General features: G+C 46.5%; 1 protein-coding gene across 2 annotated transcripts in view; it reads right to left on the bottom strand.

Moving 5' to 3' along the window:
- HHAT (hedgehog acyltransferase) overlaps window positions 1–26,464 on the bottom strand; it is a 349,971-nt gene that overhangs the window by 65,160 nt on the left and 258,347 nt on the right. For both annotated transcript variants that reach the window (XM_068279706.1, XM_068279707.1), the window contains one exon: window positions 24,644–24,788. In XM_068279706.1, the coding sequence (XP_068135807.1) occupies window positions 24,644–24,788 (145 nt within the window). The remainder of the gene's footprint in view (window positions 1–24,643; window positions 24,789–26,464) is intronic.

Genomic DNA, 26,464 nt, shown 5'->3' with positions numbered 1-26,464 from the left:
CCTTTTTTTATCTGAGGCAGACAATGCACAATAAACATGATTTTCTCTTCCAACCGAATGCTAATAAGAAGTGCAATGTTTGCAGGAAACCAAGCGTCTAATCCCGTCGCATAATGGGCTCGCCGTCTGAAAATAAACATTAGAGCGACGTGTAAAATAAATAAAAAGAAGCGCGTGCACTTCCAAAGGCGCTCATAAAAGGCGCCGCTGCCGGCGGATGAAGCACATAACCGGTATCGTATGTTCGCCAATCTCCGGCGATGGGCTTAGCCGTAAATAAAAGCGCGCCGAAACTCGGATCAGAGGGACAGCTTTAGAACTCCTTTTGTCGCATAAATAAGCCTGATGAGGCATGCGGAGGGATTTAAATTGGTGCCGAGCTAGTCAAGATAACTTTAATGAGTTTAATTAGTTTTCTTGGGAAAAAACAGCATTTAGAAATGATGAACGGGGAAGTGACAGAGATTCCGGCTATCGTTCAGATCTGTATAGGACTTGGAACGGGGAAGTGATCAAGATGAGGTGAGGAGAGTCCACCTAAAACTGGCCAGAATGTTTCATACTTCACAACAGTCTCCACTTTTCAGGACTCTCCTGATGGTCATGTCTAGAGTTTGAACTAGGCGCCAGCAAGGCCAGCACAACCATAGGGGCAACCTGGACAATTGCCCCAGGTCCCTGAGCAGGCTGCAGGGCCCACAGGTCACCTCCCCAGTTTACTGTGGTCCCCGGAGCCCCCGTAGAGTCTCCGGCAGAGAAACACCTCACCTGTCCCAGCGGGAACATTTCCCATCTTCATCTTGAGTAAATAGTGGAAGAAGTGCACTCCATAAGGTCGCAAGTGGACGTGCCAAGGACGTCCGAGTCCCCAATCGGAAAATAGGGATGCTCATTCAGATTCCGCGGAAATTAAAATTCTGCATTTCTGATCGGAAATCGCATTTCTGATCGGTACGAAACGGGGAATCTGATTTCTTCAGAAATACCGCATTACTGCAACTTGGTAATTTTAGCCGAATCAGGAAACTCGGAAGCATTGGACCAATCAGAGAAGGCAGCATCCACTCAGAAGCATTGGCCCAATCAGAGAAGGCAGAGTCAACTCGGAAGTATTGGACCAATCAGAGAAGGCAGAGTCAACTCGGAAGCATTGGACCAATCAGAGAATGCAGCATCCACTCAGAAGCATTGGCCCAATCAGAGAAGGCAGAGTAAACTCGGAAGCATTGGACCAATCAGAGAAGGCAGAGTCAACTCGGAAGCATTGGACCAATCAGAGAATGCAGCATCCACTCAGAAGCATTGGACCAATCAGAGAAGGCAGAGTCAACTCGGAAGCATTGGACCAATCAGAGAAGGCAGAGTCAACTCGGAAGCATTGGACCAATCATAGAAGGCAGAGTCAACTCGGAAGCATTGGACCAATCAGAGAATGCAGCATCCACTCAGAAGCATTGGACCAATCAGAGAAGGCAGAGTCAACTCGGAAGCATTGGACCAATCAGAGAAGGCAGAGTCAACTCGGAAGCATTGGACCAATCATAGAAGGCAGAGTCAACTCGGAAGCATTGGACCAATCAGAGAATGAAAAAAATTACCAAAAAAAAAGGAAATCAGAAATTCACAGAATCGGTAATGGGCATTGGTGGAAATCGGAATTCCCACGGAATTGGAAATCATAATTTCTGACCATCATTCTCAGTAAACAACGTAGGAAGGAATAAGGCCGACACCTTCTGTAGAATGAATGGACATTCACACTATGGGCTTGATTCAGTAAACCGTGATAACTCAGAGTGGCATAGGGAGCACTACGAACTTATGCCTGCTAATTGGCAATGGCAATCGTCCTGCCCTGAGCCCCTGCCGGATCATAGAGCTCGTTATGCTACTCTAATAAGGCGTGTTAACTTTGATAAGGTGTGACATCTTTGATACGGATACATTTGATAAGGTGTGATATCTTTGATAAGGTGTGATATCTTTGATAAGGTGTGACATCTTTGATACGGTGTGATACATTTGATAAGGTGTGATATCTTTGATAAGGTGTGATATCTTTGATAAGGTGTGATATCTTTGATAAGGTGTGACATCTTTGATACGGTGTGATACATTTGATAAGGTGTGATATCTTTGATAAGGTGTGCTATCTTTGATAAGGTGTGATATCTCTGATAAGGTGTGATATTTGAGTTGTCACTTTTTAGTGAATCAAGCCCGATGGGTAATGCCAGCAACATTCTTTCCCCTGTCTTCATCCTCACAGGGAAGCCAACCCTCACTGATAAGAAATTCCCCTTTTTACCTCTTTCTTGCTCTCAGAAGCCATTTTCAGCTAGGAAAGTGTTTTATAGTTGGAATTTCTTATCAGTGAGGGTCACACTGTAGTCACTTCCTGTCTGAGTCAAGACTGAGTCAGCCACTTACATACCTGATATTTAACTCTTTCAGGCAGAGAAAGAAAAAAAAAAAGGAACACAGCATAGTTATTAGTGTGCTAGGTACTGTACATACCCATGTCTATCTCATCATGTCACATGTCACTTCTGGTATCCTTTAACCAGTAAGGATACTTTTTTTCACTAGGGAACGCAATTGCATGCAAAATTGCACTGTGATGCGATCACGCTTCCTTATATTTCCACTATCGTAATTTGGTCATGATTGTGCCATGAGTGCAGGGCCCAAATGCGGTTTCTGAAGGAAAAAAACAAATCTAGTTGGGAAAACAGCGTGAAAATCACATAGAGGCAGGCAGGGGCGTAACTTCCATGTATGGGGGACCCGCTGCAAAAAATGATTGCATGGGACATCCTAGGGCCATACACCTATCCCCCCCCCCCTCTTAAGGCAAGGGACTAGGCAGGGAGCCACACCCTTGCACCATGCAGAGTAGTGCAGGGAGCATTATAGTTACCGGCTTCCAGTGCCGCGGATCTCCATGTATCACAGCAGCACTCTCTGCTGCCCTTCACAGAGCTCCTGATCACATGACTCGCATCGGTCATGTGATAGGGAGCCAGTGAATGGCAGCAGAGGGCGAGTGCTGTGATGCAGGGAGGAGACGGGCAGCACTGGAAGCCGATAATATTACACTCGCTACCTGTTCCAGCGCCGCGGGTCTCCTCTGTGCATCACAGCACACTCTATTTTCTGCCCTTTCTGAGCTCCTGATCACATGACTAGCATCGGTCATGTGATAGGGAGCTGGTGTATGGCAGCAGAGAGAGTTGCTGTGATGCAAGGATGAGACCCACGGTGCTGGAACAGGTAGCGAGTGTAATATTATCGGCTTCCAGTGCTGCCCGTCTCCTCCCTGCATCACAGCACTCGCCCTCTGCTGGCATATACAGGCTTCTTATCACATGACCGATGCCAGTCATGTGAGCGAAGGGCAGCAAGTAGAGTGTGCTGTGATGCGTGGAGTTTCGTGGTGCTGGTAACAGGTAAATATAATGCTCCCTGTGCTATTCTGCATGCGGATGGATGGAGGAGGGGAGAACCTGTAATAAAAAAAAAAAGTTCCCCTGGGAGTTACCCACCTCGGGAGGGGGAAGCCTCAGTCCCAATGAGGCTTCCCCCTCCCCTGTAGCTGCAGGCAGTCCAGCACTGGCTCCCCCGAAGTGTCCCAGAATCCTTCCTCAAGAAGCCTGACATGCGCAGATTTATTTACCTTTCCTGGCTCCAGCGCAGGCACAGTATCGGCTCTCCGATCGGAGATAGGCAAAAATAGCCGATCTTTGTCGGGTCCGCTCTACTGTGCAGGAGACTTGCACCTGCGCAGTAGAGCAGGCCGACAGCGATTGGCTATTTCCGCCTATCTCCGATCGGAGAGCCGATACTGCGCCTGCGCTGGGAAGGTAAATATTTACATACCCGCTGTTCGGGAAACTTTATCTCCGCCGCCGTGGGGCCGAGGAGGACGAGGAGTGAGTACCCCCCAGGGATGGTTTTTCTCAGTACAGGTTTTCTTTAAAGCCCCCGGGCCCCATGAAATTGTGGGGGTCGCAGGGGCTGTTGTTAGGCCCCTAGAGGCACGATTGCCAAGCGATCTTCCTGCGCTCCTCAAACACACAAAAATGTCAGCAGGCCGCCACTTGCGATTCGGAGAAAATCGTATCACACTTTTGAAAAAAAAACAATGAGTGTCAGAGTAGGTTCACACTTTTAGTTAAAACATATCCGTGGCTCTGTTTTTGGGCTCGGATCAAAGCCGGAGCCACGGATACCAATGTTAAAAATAGCAGCAGTCTTTACTCAGTTGCAAAACGGATCCGTATGCGTTCCGGGGGATCAGTTTTTAAAAATGGAGCCGGATACACGGAGGGGTAGTGGCAATGCAAAAACGGATCTCCCTCTACACAGACACAGAAACGGAGGGAGATCCGGATTGCCCACTGCCTGCTCCCCCTCAGGTGTGTAGGCTGAAGGGGGAAGCAGCCAGGACGGGGGAGGTGGGGGGTGCAGCAGGCGGTGGGGAAGGGGGTCGCCCCCCCCCCTCCTCACCTGGGTCCTTCCCTGCTCCCCCTCCAGCTATTTGCACCAATGTAATGTAATGTAATGTATCCAAGCGAGCGGGGAAGCTTACCTTCCTTCCTTCCTCCACTTGCTGCGTGACTTCATGCAGTGCCGCCCTCCGAAGTATAGAGGGCGGCATTGCAGGAAGTCAAGCGGCGAGAGATGGAATGCAAGGAAGTAAGGTTAGCTTCCCCGCTCGCGGCATAAATTCCATTACATTTAACAACATTGGCGCAAATAGCTGGAGGGGGAGCGGGGATGGGGGACCCAGGTGAGGGAGGGGGCAACCCCTGCCCCGCCATCCACTGCCCCCCCCCCCCCAGCTGCTTCCCCCTCCAGTTTGGTCTCCCCCCCCCCCCCCCCCCCCCCCCTCCTCACGGCCATGGCTGGGCATAGGTTTCCTAGCACTGGAAATGTATGCTGTTAAAATGACAAAACGGGAGGAAAAAAAAATAGGAAAACGAATCTGTTTGAAATCAATACGATCTGCTAACAAGTGTGGACCGAGCCCAAGTCACATCGCTGTAGCAATTTTTGGATCGAATCACGCCTAGTGGAAAAGGGCGTTTGCACAACACAAGACATGCATAGTTACATTGTTATTTGGGTTAAAAAAAAAAAAAAGACGTAAGTCCATCGATTTCAACCAGAAAATACATTCCCATAGCTGCGAAGGCAAACCATTTATTGGATTCTTCTCTGACTATAGTTACACTGTTATATATATTTTTCCTTGAGTTTTGCAGACCTGTGTCTCTGCTGCATTTGTGTATGAATGCGGAGCGTGGCCTGTTCTTTATCAGCAGATGATTCTCTCACTATTTCCAAAGTACAAAAGGGCTTCTTTCTGCCCCTTTTCGTAGAAGTAATGGAGCGTTTCCTGCCGCAAGGCGGCCTGGCCTTCAACACACAAATAATACGCTTGTGAGCTGCGCTTCCACCCCAAAGCCACAGGAATCCAAGTAACATAACAGCAGGACAACCAGGGCACCTGGAGAGGAAAGCAAAGTCTCATTAGGGCCCAGAGCCTTCCCTTTTCTTAGGTAAGTATCTGTTTATTGTTTTTTTTTTACAAGCGGTTCTCAATGACTAAAAAAAAAGTTTATTCATTTCTTGCCTGGTTTCTAGACAATAAATTCACTTTGCAGTTATATATCCTTGTATTAATTGAGTTGCTTCACATTGGTATAGTGGAACACCATTAAGGATATAATACTGCTATGCTGATGACACCCAACTATATATTTCCTTCAAGCCTGGTGTGACAGACCCAACTCCAACTATAAACGCTTGCTTAGCCGAAACTACAGCAATGGATGAGTGTCAACTGGCTGAAACTAAATGCAGACAAAACTGAAGCCCTTCTGATTGGAGGGCAGCACATGACAACAAAACAACTTCACTTGCAGTCTTCACCACTGGGAATAGGAGGCACCGATCTACACAGCTCTGATCATGTGCGTAGCCTGGGAGTTATAATTGATGGAGATTTAAACTTCAGAACTCACATCTCTGCTGTGGTGAAATCATCCTATTTTCACCTGAAGAACATCGCAAAAATCAAGTACCTCATCACCCCAGAAGATCTACCAACTTTAGTTCATGCCTACGTTACCTCGCGACTGGACTACTGTAATGCTCTCTACACTGGCCTTCCAAAAAAGGACTTGTACCGCCTACAGCTGATACAGAATACTGCTGCCAGACTGCTAACCAACCAACCCCGTCACTGCCACATACCACCAGTCCTGCACTCCCTTCACTGGCTACCTATAGAATGGAGGGTCCTATTCAAGATCGGCCTACTGACATTTAAATCGCTAAATAATCTGGGCCCTGGTTACATGAAAGAAATGTTGAAGCTGCGTAGCAATCCCTGCAATCTCAGATCCACAGGCTCTAATAATCTAGTCATACCCAGAGTCCACTTGGAAACTTTTTGGTCCCAGAGCCTTCTGTCATGCTGCTCCTACATTTTGGAACTCCTTACCTCAGCAGATCAGGACAGCTCCATCCCTGGACGTGTTTAAATCCAGACTGAAAACCCACCTGTTCAGTTTGGCATTTGCAGAAATATAACTTTTGTTGTGTGAATACTTCATCCTACTACCAACTACTGAATCTGAGAGAGCCTAAGCGCTTTGAGTCCTATGGGAGAACAGCGCTATAGTATTGTATTGAAATATTTTTTCTCCTGATTATTGATATACAGTATATGTTGAAACAAAGTCCGTTAGCTAAACTTGCTAAAAGGGTGGTTTTCCACAGAATGGTTCCATGAATTCACTCTCGGCCCCCTCCTGGGCCCAATTCCTGCAGCACCGGAGAAGTTAACATAGATAAACAGAGGAAGAAAAATGAATGCCGCAGTTCAAATGTTCAGCGAGAGGGAACATTACTCAGCGCTCGACAGACGGGACTTATCGGCAGAACACAGACCTTGCTGCTCGCCACCGCCTGTTTTATGTAATTCTCAGAAGATACAGACAGCCGGACGGGGAGAGGATCTTAGATGCGCCGCTGTTTGTCAGAAGAAAAGAGAACACGTTCTCTCTCATGCTGCACATTTTCTATAATTATTGGAAACAAACACTGAAATAAATGAAAGGGTATCAGTGCTGGTTCAGCAGCGGCATACCAAACGCCGAACGCTTTGTATCAAAGGGCTGCAGGGCCTAACCGCTGACACCGATGGTCGGACATTGGCAGAGAGTGAAAGGTCTCGTTTGTCATGTAAATTGGGTGATGCAAAAATTCAGAGTGAGGATTGGCAGGCAGTATCTGAGATGAAAACGGAATGCCTAAAGAGGACCTGTAACCAAGGATTGAACTTTATCCCCAATCAGTAGCTGATACCCCCTTTCCTGTGAAAAATCTTTACCTTTTCTCAAATAGATCATCAGGGGGCTCTGTATGGCTGATATTGTGGTAAAACCCCTCCCACAGTGTGATGTCATGACCATGGCCCTGAAAGTTTGCGGTCTGTAAACCTTTTTGCATTGTGGGAAATAACAGCCGTTTCCAACTGCCAAGCAAGCAGCATCTCCCTCTGTGCATAGAACTCTCAAAAACGAACATTCCGTACAGATCACCAGGCAGAACTAAAGATGACCCCACCAGTGATAAATGTCAGAATGTAAATCAGGGAGAGGAAAGATTTTACAACAGGCAAATACTGACTAAATAACATGTAAATGAATACTGTAAATAATAAGCAGGTATATTCATTATGTTATTTTGACTACAGTTCTTCTTTAACCTCCTTGCGACCGCCTAACGCCAATTGGCGGTCGCAAGGTGGCAGCCCCAGGACCGTGCAATGCCAATTGGCATGAACTGCGGGGGCGTATTTTGCTGGCGATTCGCCGATGCTCGCCCCTCCCCACTCCCTCATCAGTCTACCAACGGCAATCACCGCTAGGAGACCGTTAGACAGTTTCGCCGTCTATTTACATTGTACAGCATTGCGATCTACAGCAGCGCTGTACTGGGAAAAGCCGTGTCCCTCGGCTGTCCCCCTGGGAGGCTCAGAGAGCGATCTCCTCTCATAGGCTGATGCCTGTGAGAGCGGCTTGCTGTGATTGGCCGTCAGGGAAAAAAAAATAGACACATTTATTAAAAATAAAAAACAATTAAACAAAAAAATAAATAAACATCCCAGAATGTGGTTCAGAACCTGTGGTTCTGAAGTGGTCAGGGCCGGATTTAGGCCAAGGCCATCTAGGCCATGGCCTATGGCACCACAGGAGCAAGGGCACCAAAGCAGCAGGCTAAACTGGTGCAGCATTTGCAAGCTAACACAACGTTTGATTTATGGGGGCCAGCAGAGCGCAGGGGGGGGGGGTGAGCTGGGGGGAAACAGTATAGCAACAAAGGCTGGGCATTATATGCAGACCCAGTCTCTGTGTGCTGATAGGATTCTTAGAAACCTCCTCAGGTTCTCTTTAAGGAAGCCCCAGGTAAGTATGGTACTTGAGACGTTTCTCGCCTCGGGTACACTTCAAATGCAGTACAACCGGTATCAACCCCAGGACGAGACAAAAGACCGAATGGAGGCAGAACATTTTCCGATATTAGTAGAAACGAATATGGCGGTGCACAAACTTCCGTGGCGGTTGAGATTTGTGTCATTTTCTGTGGGGTATGGGGGTGTGCGGTGGGGGCTAAGGTCAGACATGGGAGGAAGGATAAGCTTAGGCATGAGTGGTTTAAGTTTAGGCATGGGGGGGGGAGGGTGCCGGTTAGGGTTGGGCATCGGAGGGGAAGGGGTTAAGGTTAGGCATTAGAGGAGGTGGTTAAGGTAAGGCACCGGCAGAGGTATTGGTTAGGCATTGGGGGGAGTGGTTAGGAGGGGGTAGTTAAAGTTCCGCATAAGAGGTGGTGTGGTTAGGGATAGGCGTCGGTAGAGAGAGGGTTTTGTGAACAAATAGGGTTAGGTTTAGCTGTAGTAAACTATCGGTATCATTTACACCAATATTTTACTATCATAATTTGCACTAGGAAATACTGCAATATCTGTAAATTCACCAATATTCTACTAGAGGCTTTCTCTTGGCACCCTTTTTGCATTTATACAACAGAACATCCTACATGGCCAACAATGAATAGAATGTTGATCCAAAGTTTTTATTTATATTTCAAAGCAAATTGTCCCATGGTTTTTAAGGATTTCTTGCCATTTAACACTGGCTACACTTGATGGTCATACACATTATTCATCTAAATATGTAACTATGTAGTCTCGCTCTACAGGTGTGAAATTAAGTGTTTCTACAGCACAATACAACCCCCAACCTTTTTACAGGTCGTACTTTGGCTTTTGGAGATATTTGTGGTCCAACCCTTGAAAAGCTCTTATTAGCCACAGAATGTTCCACTCCCACCCACGTTCCATTCTTGCCAACTCCGAAAACTGTCAACTCATCAACCACAAGTCAAAACCCATCTAAACCGACCAATCAGCATTAAAGTCATAAAGTGCAATGATTATGCATGAAATTCAGCCGTCAAACCACAAATGCGGCAATTACGACGTCGCCCTCGCATTAAGGTGACAAAAGCGTTACCGGTTGTTAAATTACAGCTTGGGTTGCCCTGGCAGCCATCCACTGGGGAAAAGGGAGCATACAGAGCTTTTCCGAATAAACAAGAAGAGTTGAGCTGGCACAATCCGCTGGAACAATGCTTAGCGCTCGCTGAGTTCTGATTCCTCTAAAGTGCCTGAGATGTTTGCCAAGCGCGCACCTGCCAAGAGATGACGATGGTCTCCACTGGAATCTGCCACGCGGGAAACCAACGGCAACAAAGAGAGGAAGGCGATGCGTGCCGAGCGTCAAAGAGACGCGGACTTCCAGTATTGCATAAAGGAATTATATTCTTTACCCGAGCTGCTCTTAAAGTGGACCCAAATTATAAATACAAGATTTCAGAAATAAAATCTATTTTCTAAATTATAATAATAAATAGCAGCCTTATTTCAGCTGCATGATGACAAATATAAAATATTTTACATTTATTAGAGGAACCCCTCCCTTCCTTTCATATTGCCGGGACAGAATCCGGCAAACTGGTGGAGTAGGTGGTGTCCGGAAAAGGAGGAATTGCTAAGGGCTCTTTCACATCAGACAACGCAAACAGGAGCCGTTCTCCTGCACGCGTTTGTCTGCTTGCGGCGTGTCGTCGGGTATCTGCGGTGCGACGCAATCAGCGGCGGTAGCTGGTAATTAAACCCGACGGAAAACGCCGGCTCACGGGTGCGTTGGAGGAAAAACTGCGCCCGGGTGCGTCGGAACCGCAACGCATCGAAACGCAGCGTCGAGTGTGAAAGGTAAAATGAAAGTCTATGGACTTTCATCTTACCTTGGTTAACGCAAACGGCTGCCGTTTGCGTTAACGCACAAAGTCTGCCCTAATGTGAAAGAGCCCTAATGGCTGCCACCTGTATAACCCTAGTTATGAAAAGAGTGGGGTGAAAAGCATGCACTGAAATGCTCATAAGCTTGAAGGAGAGTTTATTTATTTTTGTATGTGTCAGAGTGGTGCAACTAAATATTTTGAATTAAAAAAATGTTTGGTTTGGGTCCGCTTTAAATCAAACAACCCATCCTGTTCTAGTGAGATATTAAGCACTGCATCATAAGAAACTTTTCATGAAATGTAAAGTATATCAGTAAGAATATCCAGACCAGAGTTCTAGAAGATTGAACTGGAGTAAATTTTTAACATAAAATAGCGAATCTACCCCAGACTGGGAAATCATGGTGGGTAAGCGCAGCACAATTTCTAGGGATGGGCGTGGATGGGTGATGGTCTGGGGCGCAGTGAGGGAGGAAGGCCGGGGGATGGAGGGGGAAGCATCGGGCACACAGGGACTCAGCCGCGGGGAACCAACTCCTCCTTCCCTCTCCTTGGCCCCCCTTGTGTTTCCCCCTCCTTTGCAGCTGAGTCCCTTTGTGCCCACTGCCCCCCATCTATACCCAGCTAACCTATACTGGGGCACCTAGACCTGGCTAACCTTCACTGGGGGCACTAGACCTGGCTAATCTATACTAAGGCACCTAAACCTGACTAACCTATACTTGGAGCACCTATACCTGGCTAATCTATACTGGGACACCTATACCTGGCTAACCTATACTGGGGCACCTATACCTGGTTAACCTATATCTGGCTAAACTATACTGGGCTATATCTGGCTAGCCTATACTGGGGGCACCAATAACTGGCTAACCAATACTGGGGCACCTATACCTGGCTAACCTATTCTGGGGGGTCCTACACCCGGCTAACCTATACCTCGATAACCTACACTGGGGGCACCTATACTTGCCTAACCTATACTGGGGACACATACCGTACAACTGGCTAACCTATAATGTGGCACCAATACCTACCTGTACTCGGGGGCACCTATACCTGGATACCAATATTGGGGGCACCTATACCTGGCCACCAATACGGGGGGGGGGTGTTAAATACCACATCGCAAATAATGTTCTCAAGCCCAAGTGGGGGGGGGTTCACAATTTTTACACTCTCACTCTTAGAGCAATTTAGCCTAGAAACTGCCCTGGCTAAGTGGTTAGTAGGGAGCGGAGGGATGATGGAGTGGCATGTGTGTGACATCACACGGCAGGCGGGGGAGTGGCCTTTTCAAAGAAGTTGATCTGCAGATTTCTTGCCAAATGGCTGTTGTTGGTCGGGGGCCTCTGTACACATGCCCATTCTCTTATGTGCTATCCTGCTGTACCACAAGTTATCCCAACTGGCCCCTGGCCCCTCAAACTCTGCCCCATTCTCTTCTGTGCTATCCTGCTGTGCTGCTAGTAATCCCAGCTGGCTCCTCCCACCTTGCCCCATTCTCTTCAGTCCTACCCTGCTGTACCACAAGTTATCCCAACTGGCCCCTGTCCCATCCCACTCTGCCCTATTGTCTTCAGTGCTATCCTGCTGTACCACAAGTTATCCAAACTGGCCCCTGTCTCTTCCCATGCTTCTTCAGTCTATTCTGTCCTATCCTGCTGTGCCACAAGTAATCCCAACTGGCCCCTGGGCCCTTCCACTGTGCCCCATTCTCTTCTGTCCTATCCTGCTGTGCCACAAGTAATCCCAACTGGCTCCTGGGCCCTTCCACTCTGCCCCATTCTCTTCTGTCCTATCCTGCTGTGCCACAAACTATCCCAACTGGCCCCTGGCCCTTCCCACTCTGCCCCATTCTCTTCTGTCCTATCCTGCTGTGCCACAAGTTATCCCAACTGGCCCCTGGCCCTTCCCACTCTGCCCCATTCTCTTCTGTCCTATCCTGCTATGCCGCTAGTAATCCCAACTGGCCCCTGTCCCATCCCACTTTGCTTCATTCTCTTCTGCCCTATCCTGCTGTGCAACAAGTTATTTCAACTGGCCCCTGGCCCCTCCCACTCTGCCACATTCTCTTCAGTCCTAACCTGGTGTGCCACAAGTTATCCCAACTGTCCCCTGTCCCCTCCCACTCTGCCCCATTCTCTTCTGTCCTATCCTGCTGTGCCACAAGTTATCCCAACTGGCCCCTGGCCCTTCCCACTCTGCCCCATTCTCTTCTGTCCTATCCTGCTATGCCGCTAGTAATCCCAACTGGCCCCTGTCCCATCCCACTTTGCTTCATTCTCTTCTGCCCTATCCTGCTGTGCAACAAGTTATTTCAACTGGCCCCTGGCCCCTCCCACTCTGCCACATTCTCTTCAGTCCTAACCTGGTGTGCCACAAGTTATCCCAACTGTCCCCTGTCCCCTCACACTCTGCCCCTTCTCTTCTGTCCTATCCTGCTGTACCACAAGTTATCTCAAGTGACCCTGGCCCATCCAATGCTACCTCAGATGTGGAAGGGGGGGGGGGGGGAGATGTAAGGGAGAAGGCTGTGCAAATGATACCCAAGAGTGGAGAAATAAAGAGACAGAACGAGGATTGATGGGATATGGGAGTGTGAAAGAAGTAACACACCACGGAATGGAGAGAGTTAATGGCGGGGAACAGAGCGTAAAAGGAAGATAGACGAGAGAGCAGGGTTCAAATGAGATGACCACAAACTGATGATGCTTATTTACATTAAGATGATCGCATTTTCATATACGCCTGAAATTGCTGCAAATAAAAATATTAAAAATTCCCTTCAAGACTTCCTCACTTAAAAAGCCCAGCCGATGAATAATTTACAGCTATGTCTCCGAGTTTTCTGCTCGTTTCTCCAAAATATCTGACACGTTAACAACTAGGAGACCGTCCTGTATAAGTGGCTCCAAGATCTTTTGATACTTTACAATTTAATTGGCGCTGTGTGCGTCACTGGGTAACGCTAAAAAAGCTTTTTCGCAGGAGCCTCTGTAATTAAGTCATGCTTTGCTACACAATGGAAGCTGATTTTATGCATTAAAAGTGACAAGCAAAGTATAGAAAATGTTATTAATGATAATACTTAAAACGCAGCAAGGAAGAAATTGTAGCGCGTTGAGCCTCCAAGGTGGAAAAAAACCTTCTTGTAATGCAGCTTGTTGCTTAACGCAGTACAATAGCCGTTTGTTAAAGTACAGCTGTTGTAGGAGACACATGGAGACCACCATTGCTAACCTAGTTCTAAAGAATGCTGGTTTCCAGGCTGTTCTGTAGCCTGCCAGCAGACCCTGCATTGCAAGCATTCAATATAATCCTACATGTTTCTGCTGTAATGAATCTTATCTCAGTCAGCCTGGCTCAATTAGGTACATTGCCAATTAGATGGAAGCTTGTTATCTACCCTCTCACATTCCTGCTCCTCACTGATTGGCTGAGGGCAGTTCAGTGTGACAGGAGGCTGAGAAGGGAAATACTCCTCAGCAATAGCTGGTGAAGTACGATCTATGCTGTGCTCACATGTGTTTACAAAGCAAGCTAGATATGATGGTGCAGTTTCTAGGAGAAAAAAAAAAGAGTAAGGGAGGAAATGACATCAGGATTGGCTTCATTCAGAGGCAGTAAAGATGGAAAACGCATGAAACAGGTTTCTCTATTTACTATATAAAATTCACTGAAATCAAAACATGGGCAGTACAATACATATGCAAAAAACGTTCTTGCGCTCCTCTCTGGAAACTGCAGTCACACATACACCGTAGTAAATCTTCTTAGCTGTTAGGGTTAATGCTCTGTGCCGCTCCACACAGTAGGGCAAAGAGAATATCTATAGGAAAAATGGAGCGCACTATAGTGCATTACCTAGGTGGCTTTTTAATGGCAAAATAAATATTATACTCACAAGAGTTAGATGGAATAGCGCTTTTCAGCGGTGAAGCCAACCGCTTGTATACCCAGGCAGGGCGGCAGCAACGCACTGTGGCCAGCAGCGCGAGTCCCGGTGGTTGGGGAGAGCCGTCTCGCTGTCGGGGTGGGCGTGGCTTGGTTCAGTAAGCCTTCGTCAGATCGTCATGCCGCCCTGCCTGGGTATACAAGCGGTTGGCTATACCGCTGAAAAGCGCTATTCCATCTAACTCTTGTGAGTATAATATTTATTTTGCCATTAAAAAGCCACCTAGGTAATGCACTATAGTGCGCTCCATTTTTTCTATAGATTTTTTCTATAGTACAATACATATGCTGTCTAAGTAGAACAGGTATTCATCTACCTTTACATATGTCCTTTTTTTTTTACTGGTATAGTATGTCTGTCCCTGCTGCTTTAAGAGAGTGAAAAGACATTGTCCAAATCAACCCAAATTCTTCCTAAGTTTAAAACGCATTTTTAAGAAAAAACATTATTAGCGCCCCCCCCCCCCTCCCTAAATTACGTTGTTACCCACATGATGACTGATCCCCCGGCTGGTTTCCTCGCTTATTACCCAGAAACCTCCTGCTTAGACCACTTGTATTTGTCCCCAGGAGAGGGGGTCAAGTTCACATGATATATTGGGACAGGAAAATAAACACTGACAATGTCCCTCTCATTTTCTGCTACATCCCGCCTCCTTGTTTAAATGATGTCAGAAGGGTTGCCTGAAGTCTCAGCATGGGCTCATAGGAGGAAGTAAAAAAAGTCTCACTTCTGAAGGTACTCTAATGACGTCATAGAAGCTTGGTTAAGAATTTGTGTGGGTTGATGCACTCCACCAGTGATGGCTTAAAGGAATACTATCGATACCCAAGTGTTCTAAAATGACAATGTACAAATAATGTCTAAGTGGCTGTGTAAACATTTTCCTACTTTTCATGTTAAATATCAGAGGCAAAAGCTGTAATTTATTGAGGATAGGATTTAGCTCTATTGGGACAAATCAATTGCAGAAGGGGTGTCTGCTTCAATGCACAGCCAGAGTTGCATATCAGACTACAGAAAGCTAATATCAAACATATCAAACTCTGAAAGCAAAGACCATATGAAAAGCTGTGACAATTAGTTACATTTCCTCTGCTCTCTTCAGACACTTCAGTCAGAAACACAGGACACAGAAGCTGCAGCTGTTGGGAGCTCTCTTCTCTGTCACACACAGAGCTACACATAGAGTTAACTGATCAAGTGTGAGGGGAATTTCCCCTCTCCTCATGGCTCAGTCAGCAGGCAGTTTTGGCGTCAGTAAACTTTGAATGTATTTTGCTAACAGTAAACAAAGAAGTTGCTACTAAAATGTATACACCAGTACTTAGCAGCACTTCCCAAACAATTCCTGTGTCAATTGAAAAAAATATGTGAATCGATAGTATTCCTTTGAAAGACGCTGTAACTCAAATAAAAAAGTTAGATACTTACCTCAGTAGTTCCCTGGTCTTCTTTCACTAGTCCGATCCTCCGCTGGAAGCCTTTCAACAATCTTTCAAGGAAACCTGAGATCAAATTTACTAAAGCATTTATACTTACTTGGGCCTTCCTTCAGGCCCCTTTAGGCTATTTGCTCATTCGCCATCCTTCCAGGCCACTCCGGTCATCTGCTGGCCATCTTGTCTCCTCCTCAAGTCGTCGCCAGTCTTGCAGTACTGCTCATGTGTGGCCTGGCCACATGTTTGCCCCCATTATGCTCCTGTCACCGGGAGTGTTCTGCGCCTTCTGCTTCAGGTGACAGGAGTACACACGTGGCCGGGCCGCACATGCGCAGTACAGCATGACAGCATGACTGAGCGAACTGGAGGAGACCAGGCCAGCGGACGATTGGAGCGGCCCAGGAGGAAAGGAAAGGAGCCAGTGTCCTAAAGAAGGCTGAAGAAAGCTCCAGGTAAGTATACATGATTTAGTAAATTTGATCTCAGGTACACTTTAACCACTTTTTCCACCACTGCAGTACATCTGTGGCTTCATCTAAGCCACGAGGACAGTAGATATACGTCTTGTAGCTGTAGCACAGCTGTGCATGATTGGGGTTGCTCCTGTGCAAAAACTCCGGCACTATCTGCTGCAGTACTCATTGGTGAAAGGGAATATATGCTCCTTGAGCCAATTAGATTGATTTTTACCATTAAAAATATTTTTATTTTCTCAGTTCATAGTAAAAAATACACACTGTAGCATTATTTCATAATCAAATATTTTAACCATAAATTGTGACAGGAACATAATCTAAGTTTTGTGATAAACGGTAGAAATAGCCAAACAAAATTTGTGTTTTTTTATCTACAACTAGTCTACCTAAGCCCTTTTAAAACGGGCTCTAGGTAGTGATATAACCGCGCCACCGGCGCCAGTCAGTGCGCGCGCACAAATCCCCCTGCAATCACACGCACCTGTCCGCCCGCTGCGAGCATCTAGCAGCTCGCCGCACGTGCGCACGCGCCCGCCCTACTCCCTGGCCCGACCTCCTGTCCCAATGGCTGTCTGTACTGCGCACATGCTAAGTACAAAAAAGCCACGGACGGACAGACGGGGAAAGTGGATGACGCAGGGACAGTTAAGTTTTAGTGTATAGGATAGTGTTTTGTTTTTTGTTTTGAAAACTGGAATTGGTAAAACTGAGAAATGTGTTTTTTTTTTCTATTTTTTCCTTGTTTTCCTACTAAAATGCATAGAAAACAAAATTGTTTGAGGAAAAAAATGCCATAGAATGAAAGGCTAATTAGTCTTGAAAAAAAAAATTATGTGACATAAGTAGGGATAACATTATTGCTGATTAAAGAGGGACATAGCTAAAAGGTCAAAACTGCTCTGGTCCATAAATGGGAAACAAGGTCTGGGTGCGAAGTGGTTAATTTGGAAGATTGCTCATGGCTGCGTTCCCCTTGATGTACGAGCGCAGACTAACTGCGCAGGCGCAAAGTACAGCCTGCGCAAGGAGCATCAGCACTGAGCCACTTGTGCACAGCTTGTTTCGCCATGCTTGAGCGGCTCAGTGCAGTGCGCAGGTGTGAACCCGCTGGTACCTGCGCAGTGCGGCCATGCCTATACATGGAGGAGAGCGAGTCCACAAAGATATAGAGGGCCCTAGACAGCAGCGGAGGGGTCGTAGTGAGTTGGGGAAGCCTTTGGGACATCCAGAAGCTTCCTACTGACATTAGTGCATAACCTTTTTTTCTTAAAGGACTTACGAGGCCAAATTATTAAAAAAAAAAGTAAAAAAAGTGAAGTACCTGCATCTCTTTAAAAGACACAGAGGATGCCATCCGCGCCCTCCGTGTCATTCCGCCGGGTCCCCGCCGCTCAATAGACCCCCCCCGCCTGTCACGACCGCAGGGCCCGGGTCGGGCTCTCCTGCCTCTGCCAATATGGCCGCCGGAGCTGGCCGTGGCTGCACAGTCCGCACCTGGCGCAGATGGCGTCCTCAGTGTCTTTTAAAGAGATGCAGGTACTTCACTTTTTTAACTTTTTTTAAAATAATTTGGCCTCGTAAGTCCTTTAAAGGATACCCGAGGTGACGTGTGACATGAGATAGACATGTGTATGTACAGTGCCAAGCACACAAATAACTAGGCTGTGTTCTTTTTTTCTTTCTCTGACAGAAAGAGTTAAACATCAGGTAAGAAAGTGACAGTTTCTGTCCGGGTCGGGACTGGGTCAGAGTACAGCATAACTCTCACTGATAAGTAATTACAGCCATAAAACACTTTCCTGTCAGTAAATGGCTTCTGAGAGCAGGAAGGAGATAAAAATCAGAATCAGAATCAGAATTTATTTCGCCAAGTACAACGGTGGGTTGTACCAGGAATTGGTTTTGGCGCATACAGGGTCGTTGGTGAAGAACACAAGAAAATAACATACAGTTAAGCATGGCACATACATAGACGTAGGGCAAGCATACATAGGACAACATTACAGCTTGTGCGTACAGTTAAGCAGAGTGCAGCATCGCATGCAGTTAAGCATGGTACATACATATAAACAATAAAAGCAAAAATAAAAAACAAACAGAGCATTACAGCATACACGTACGGTTAACGTAATACAGAAACATAGCAAAGCGAACACTAATAGCAGGAACAGAAAAGAGTGGGACTGGAGGAGCAGCCTGAGAGCTGATATGAGCGCTGCCATTTTCGGCACTGGACGCTACACAGCGACACGCTCCCAACAAGACAGGTGCTACCGATTGTCCACGAAGTAGAGAGAAAGAAACTGAGAAAGCTGAGGGGCATCATGGTGGAGGCGGACAGCAGAGTTCACTCGGATCAGGTTGCCCCGAGGAGTAGTGCTCCTGATTTCAAGCCGCACGGCAGGTTGGTGAGGGTGCAGACACAGTGAGGGCCCTGTGGGGCCAGGGTGCACCCGGGGGCACCTATGGGCGGTGGATGTGGGGCCTGGGGCCACCCCGGCTGGGCAGCAGTGGTGGACAGGCCAGGGGTGTCCTGTGGGGTCAGGGTGCACCCGGGGGCACCTTTGGGCGGTGGATGTGGGGCCTGGGGCACCCCGGCTGGCAGCAGTGATGGACAGGCCAGCGGGGTTTCCTTTGGTGGTGGCAGGGCACAAAAAATGGGGAGCAGCATCGTCTCTGTGGCTGCGTGATAGCCTACCTGCAGCCAGTAGAGTTGCCATTCCAGGGGTCAATGATTCATAGATTTGAGCTCTGGTATACTTCAATGAAGGTGTCGTTGAGCAGAAACAATGGAATGGTAAAAACTTAAAAACTAGATTCATATATAAAATAAAACGGTGGGGTATCTAAAAAAGTAATTTTTAGGAGAAGGAGGATCGATACAATTGTTTTTCTCATCAGTTTATTTTCACCTCGGATGTCCTTTAAAGTTACAGGTGCACCTTAAAGTGGACCTGAACTCTTGCACAGGACAGAAGGAAAACCTAGAGAAATGCACCCTGTATGTATTTAGAGAGTTTAGCCTGTCTAATCCCCTTTCATCTGTAACTAATCAGAACTGTAATTTGATCTCTCAGCTGTGTCAGCTGGCTGTCTCGGCAGAGCAGCTAATTTGTAAACACAGGATATTAACCCCATGCCTGCTTCCATGAAAGCAGGAAGTAGACGCACTGCAGATGTATTGCAGAATTTGCATCAGCTGTAACAAAGAAATGTTTTTCTTTAAAGGTTATTATGCTGTTGCTTATCTATTAGAGCAGAGAGGAAGTTCTGAGTTCAGGTCCGCTTCAAAGGACCACTGTCGCTAAAAATTGTAAGATGTCAAATACCGGTATATACATATAAAACATACATTTCTCGCCGGCCATCCTGATCTTTTCTAGTAATGTGCGGTGGGGGAAGAGGCTAAAAGAAGTTGTCAGCCAGACTCCCGACTACTCACTAAGCCCAAGGCGTCTGCCCAGATTGCCTTGTGGGTTATCCGGCTCTGCATTCTGCTGACGCGTGTGCTCATCGACAATGTTTATTTCCATCTGTTCGGTGACGCTTCACAAACTTGACCAAAGCTTTTGAAACCCTCCGGGAAGTTGTTCCTGAAACAATCGGCGTTATTCGCAGCTATTTGTCTGGGGCCTCGGCAGCGGCCATATGAGTTGGAGACTGGAGAGTGAAACATCACCGCCTTCAAGCTTCAACTGCCAAAAGTTAGCGGTAAAGGCCATAAAATGAATAGACGGGCAGGATATTAACATTATTGAATATCTGTGTCAGATAAAGCTCAGGGAATCAATATAGGAAGTGATTTAAAAAAAACAAAAAGTGCCAAACCAAACACACAACATTAACCACTTTCGGATTTCCCAGACGCTTAACTACGCCCCTATTGACTTAATTAGCGGATCAGGGGCGTTTATAAACGCCCCTGCCGCTATTGTGCTGTGCGGGCGCGATCGCGCGCGTGCACGCGCGCGCTCCCGCGCGCCCCCGCTCCCGCGCTCCCGCCCCCGCGCTCCCGCACCAGCTTCATTTATTTCTGGGTGGGATTGATGAATGGGAGTAATTACTCCCATCACCAATCAGATGCCTGTAACCATGAATGAGCACTGCTATAAGCCAATAGCAGTGCTCATTCATTTGTGAGGTTTACAAACAATGTTGCCAGCACTTAAGAAGATACAGTTACCTTGTAATCACTCCTGAGAGGATTACAAGGTAACTGGATCTTCTTTTCTTGTAGTCTGACTGCCACCTAGAGGATTTTATAAATATACCAGGACTTATAAATAAATATACCAGGACTATATACCCCTGATCAACCCTGATTAACCCTGATCAACCCTGATCTAATCCTAGCCTCCCTTGCTTTTTTTTTATGGTTAGAAATATAGAAATAGTGTATCTTTTCATTTTTTTCTCTTTTTTCTTTTTAAAATGCATAGAGAATAACATTATTACTAAAATAAAATATCACCCTTGAAAAGCCTAATTTGTGGCGAAAAAAACAACCTATAGATCATTCACATGTGATGAGTAGCAATAAAGTTATCAGTGAATGAATGGGAGGAGCGCTGAAATGTAAAAGTTGTTTTGGTTTTAAGGGAAGAAAACCTGTGATCCTGAAGTGGTTAAAGAACAGTTATCTGGAAAACATACATATTACTGTAGCAGTAGTGTAGAGAAAGCGGGTTGGAGCTACAGTGAGAGCAAGCGTGCTCCGGCGGCCTTCTGGATGCCCTGCTTTCAGCTTAGCATGCTCTGGTGTATAGTATGTTCAAAGTGGCAGAGGAGGCAAAAAAGTAGGAAAAACCGGCACTGCTAAAAATGCTGCTTTTTTAAGGGCTGGTTCAGACGGACGTTTGCAGAGCGTTTACTGCCAGCGTTCGGGGCTTGGCGTTAAACGCTCCCATTCAAGTGAATGGGAACGTTTGTACCAAGCTTTTACGCGCGTTTGCACAAACGCGGCGTTCGGGTCCCGATTTTCACTGGCGTTCAAGGAGCCCCTGGAAGCTACATGTTGCTTCCAGGGGCGGTTAACTGCGACGGGTAATGTCCCTCTAGGGGAAGAAAAAACGCGACCGCATCCGAACGCAATGCGAACGCTGCTGAAAGCCTGAACGCATCACAAACGCAACGCCAACGAACGCAACACCTCCAAACGTCCGTCTGAACCAGCCCTAATAGAAACTTCATGAAGCGTGATGCATACAATGTACATGCGTAGTAACAGCAACCTTGCACTGTGGGTAGATCAAAAATACAAGTGGGGTACCTTTTGGTGCGGAGGGTGCTGGGTTGTTAAGCCTTAAAGGACAACTGTAGCGAGAGGTATATAGAGGCTGCCATATTTATTCTCCCTTAAGCAATGCCGGTTGCCTGGCAGCCCTGCTGATCTATTTGGAAGCAGTAGTGTCTGAATAACACCAGACACAAGCATGCAGCTAATCTTGTCAGTTCCGACATTAATGTCAGAAACACCTGATCTGCTGCATGCTTGGGGCTATGGCTAAAAGTATTAGAGGCAGAGGATCAGCAGGACAGCCAGGCAACTGGTATTTAACAAAAGGAAAAAAAACATGGCAGCCTCCCTACAGTTGTCCTTTAAGTCTTAACAACCCAGCACCCACCGCACCAAAAGGTACCCCACTTGTATGTTTGACCTACCCACAGTGCAAGTTTGCTGTTACTACGCATGTACATTATATGCATCAAGCTTGAGGAAGTTTCTATTAAAAAAAACAGCATTTTTAGCAGTGCCGGTTTTTCCTGCTTTTTTGCCTCCTCTGCCACTTTGATACATATTACTGTTATTGATTTATAAAGTGCCAACATATTCCATGGTGCTGTACAAAGCAAGAAACAAACAGAGTACATAATACAGGACAATGGTGTACATCAATAGACAAATTACAGAGATGGGACAAAATACAGAACCGGTACAAAGTACAGAATTGATAATCACAGTGTCAAAATTAAGATGTATGTATGTGTAACAAAATCCAAGATACAAAAGGGAAAGAGCACTGCCCTTGCAAGTTTACAAGCTAAAGAAACTAGTGTGTGTGTGTGTGTGTGTGGGGGGGGGGGGCAAGAAATAGGGTAGTATACAAGAAAGCTTTCCTCCAGGGTAAAATGCACTATAAATTGTGTCGCTGCCACTTACAGTAGAGACTGAAAATCAACCTTTGGACTAGTCCCTCTCCTCATGGGGGATTCTCGGTTGTTTCTTTATTTACAAAAGCACTTATTGTACTGCAAAATAGTGTGCAAATGACTAGATGGCATCTTTCTATCGATCCTTTGCACTATCTGCAAAGAGTTTATATGTTCTCTCTGTGTCTGCGTGGGTTTTCTCCGGGCACTCCGGTTTCCTATCACATTCCAAAAACATACGGATACGTTAATTGGCTCCCCCTAAAAATTGGCCCTAGACTACAGTACTTACACTACATAATTAAAGTTAATAATGAGAATCCACCATGAGGAGATGGACTAATGTAAACCCTGACAGAGCTGTCATGTTTACTGCCAAATGTAAGTGACAGCAACATAGAAAAAAATAATTTATTGTACATTTTATTCTGGGAGAAATGTATGTTTTATATGTATATACCGGTATTTGACATCTTACAATTTTTCGCGACAGTGGTCCTTTAAAGCAGGCCTGGACTGAGAACTTCCTCTCCTCTCTAAAAGATAAGCAACAACATACTAACCTTCAAAGAAAAAACATTTCTTTGTTACAGCTGATACAAATCCTGCAGTAAATCTGCAGTGTGTCTACTTCCTGCTTTCATGGAAGCAGACATAGGGTTAACATCCCGTGCTTACCAATTAGCTTCTCTGCCAAGGCAGCCAGCTGACTCAGCTGAGATCAAATTACATTTTGTGTTTAGTCACAGATGAGGGGGAAATAAACAGGCTAAACTCTCTAAATACACACAGGGTGCATTTCTTTGTTTTTCTTCTGTCCTGTGCAAGAGTTCAGGTCCACTATTTACCCACCACACAAAGAAATGTCCTCACCTCTAATTCTGGCCATTTATAATATCCTCTTTTTAATGGTCTACAGAGAAACAACAGTAAAAAGCGCTGGGGAGGATGTCGGCGCGCTGGAACGCCCTGCAGCTATGACATATGTCAGCTGTGACATTTTAACATTACACAAGCGCTGTATCTCGTCGTTTAGTGATTACCGAGAAAAATGGAACTCGCTTAGTCGCCAATAAAATGTGCTGAGCTTCGCTATTTCTTGCAATAAACAATATTTTAATTTCCTGGAGGCAGGCAGGTATCACGAGGATGAGCGTGAGGACGTTAAACAATCTGATGCTTCAATAACAATAATATGGTTTTATGCAGTTACATAGTTATTTGTGTTGATAAAAGACATACGTCCATCGAGTTCAACCAGTATAAAGTACAACACCAGCCTGCTCCCTCACATATCCCTGTTGATCCAGAGGAAGGTGAAAAACCCTTACAAGGCATGGTCCAAGTATCCCCAAAAGGGAAAAATTCCTTCCCGACTCCAGATGGCAATCAGATAAAATCCCTGGATCAACATCACTGGGCATTAAAGAGGAACTTCAGCCTAAACAAACATTCTGGGCTCGATTCACAAAAGGGTGCTAACTCAGTTAGCATGTCTAAAAGCTTTGGGCGTGCTAACTAGGGTGCTAAGCAGTTAGCGTGCCCAAAGCATTTATTGATCGCGCGCAAAGTTTAGCGCTGCGCAGTGCGTGCGAAACGTCGCACCGGGTGCAACTAAACCGTCGCACCGGGTGCCCCTAAAACGTTGCACCGTGTGCGACGTTGCGTGTTCTAAAGGGCTTTAGGCATGCTAAGGGGCTTTTAGACGTGCTAAGTAAGTTAGCGCCCTTTTGTGAATCAAGCCCACTGTCATTAAGTTACATTAGTTATGTTAATTAAAATAGATAGGTAATATAATCTTTTACCCGCCCTGTTTTAAAAGAACAAGCAAATGTTTGTGATTTCATGGGGGCAGCCATCTTTTTGGTTGAAAGGAGGTGACAGGGAGCATGAGACACAGTTCCAACTGTCCTGTGTCCTGATCATCCCTCCCAGTTGCTAGGCAATGAGAACAACATCAGAAATCCCATCATGCTTTGCACAGCGTCAGGGGAAAAATACCTGGGCAGTTTTTTTGATGGGGCGGAGCTTAGCTTCTGTGCAGCTAAAAATGAGGCTTAGATAAGAAAAACAACGTTCTGATGCTGTGAAACTGTTAAAGAAACACAAAGCCTTTTCAGTGCTGCTGAGTAGATTTTTAGTCTGGAGGTTCACTTTAACTTGTAATTATAGCCATGGATGTCTTTCAATGCAAGGAAAGCATCTAAGCCCCCTTTAAATATTTTTTACAAGGTACTCACTGCGTACAAACAGTCTGTCCCAGTATATCCGCCCGACTTCCTCTCCGCCCAGGAACACCAAATTGGTGAGTATCAGCATAGCCAAGGAAACAGATGCGAGAGCTGCGTGAAGTTGGCGGAACGTCCTCGGTGACAAATGGCGATCCTGTGGGCACACACAGAGCAGGAATTTATGTCCGCGTTGTAACTACAGATCAGTGCTGCGGAGAGGCAGGGTGCACACATGCTGGAGAATGGCGGGCAGAGATATCAATCAACTACCAGCAAACTCAGAAAGAAGAAGAACTCCAGTGAAAATAATGTAATAAAAACAAATGCTTCATTTTTACAATAATTATGTATAAATGATTTAGGGCCCGTTCACACTGCACGCGGTTCCAGCCGCGTTTTGGAAACGCGTACAGGAGGCCGACACGCACGACATCAGACAGTGCATAGAGTGCACTGTCTGATGTTCACACTGCATGCGTTCCGGACCTGTGCGGTCCGGGAACGCATGCTGCACGCAGATTTTGCAAAAACGCGTGGCTGTCCCATTCACTTTTCAGTGATGGGATCAGCCACGCAACGCATACAAACGCGGATGTCCGTGCGTTCGTACGCGTTGCGGTCCGCACGTGTTCCGCACGCATGGCCATCCGCATTTGTGATCTGAACGGGCACTTAGTCAGTGTTTGCCCATTGTAAAAGCTTTCCTTTCCCTTATTTACATTCTGACATTTATCACATGATGACATTTTTACTGCTGGCAGGTGATGTCAGTGGAAGGAGACGCTGCTTGTTTTTTTTTGGCAGTTGGAAACAGCTGTAAATAGTTATTTCCCACAATGCAACGAGGTTCACAGACAGGAAACTGCCAGGACCAAGGTCCTGACAGTTTCCTGTGGGAGGTGTTTCACCACAATATCAGCCATACAGCGCCCCCTGATGAGCGGTTTGTGAAAAGGAAAATATTTATCATGGGAAAGGGGGTATCAGCTACTGATTGGGATGAAGTGCAATACTTGGTTTTGGTTTCTATTTAAGCCTGATACACACTTAAGTTTGATTGTCCAATTTTACCACTGCCAGAGCCGGTGCTTCCATAGAGGCAAAGGGGGCAATTACCCCAGGGCCCCAGTGCCTATAGGGGCCCCCAAGGTGTCTTCCCCCCAAATTACCTGTGCTTCCTGGGGACCCTGCAATGGAACAATGAAGGACTGACAAAGGAGCGCGCCTGCCGGGAAAGGCAAGAAGCTACTCTGCCGATGACATTACATAGGCAATAGGGCACAGTTAAGTTGGGGTGTGATCGGGGGGTAGCCAGCTCAAGGGGCCCCCGAGGGGGAAGGAAACTTGGCAGCAACAAGGGGACCCTAATGCTGCTTTATGGTCAGGGGGGTCCATCAGGGGGGCCCCCCAGTTTAATCTTGCCCAGGGGCCCCATTACTAGAACTGGTCCTGACCACCACCATGTAGTATGAGGGTGAACAGATATAGAGTACTATGAACAGGTTGTGTAGGTAAGCTCTCATAATACATGAAGGCGGTAACATTGCTCAGTGATTAGCCAATCAAAGTTGAAGGCGTGTACCAGGCTTTATTCTCAATGGGAAGGCGACGTATGGGAACAGCGCCAAGGGTGTGCTGCTTTCAGGGAAATGGGACGCAAGTACTAATCTAAAGGTGGCCATACACTGGTCGATTTGCCATTAGATCGACCAGCTGACAGATCCCTATCTGATCGAATGTGATCAGAGAGGGATCGTATGGCCACCTTTACTGCAAACAGATTGTGAATCGATTTCAGCCTGAAACCGATTCACCATCTGCTGAGCTGCT

Source organism: Hyperolius riggenbachi, chromosome 4 (assembly GCF_040937935.1).
Source record: "Hyperolius riggenbachi isolate aHypRig1 chromosome 4, aHypRig1.pri, whole genome shotgun sequence".
Taxonomy (NCBI): domain Eukaryota; kingdom Metazoa; phylum Chordata; class Amphibia; order Anura; family Hyperoliidae; genus Hyperolius; species Hyperolius riggenbachi.
Note: the sequence above shows the minus strand (reverse complement) of the source record. Positions and strands in the feature narration are given on the sequence as shown.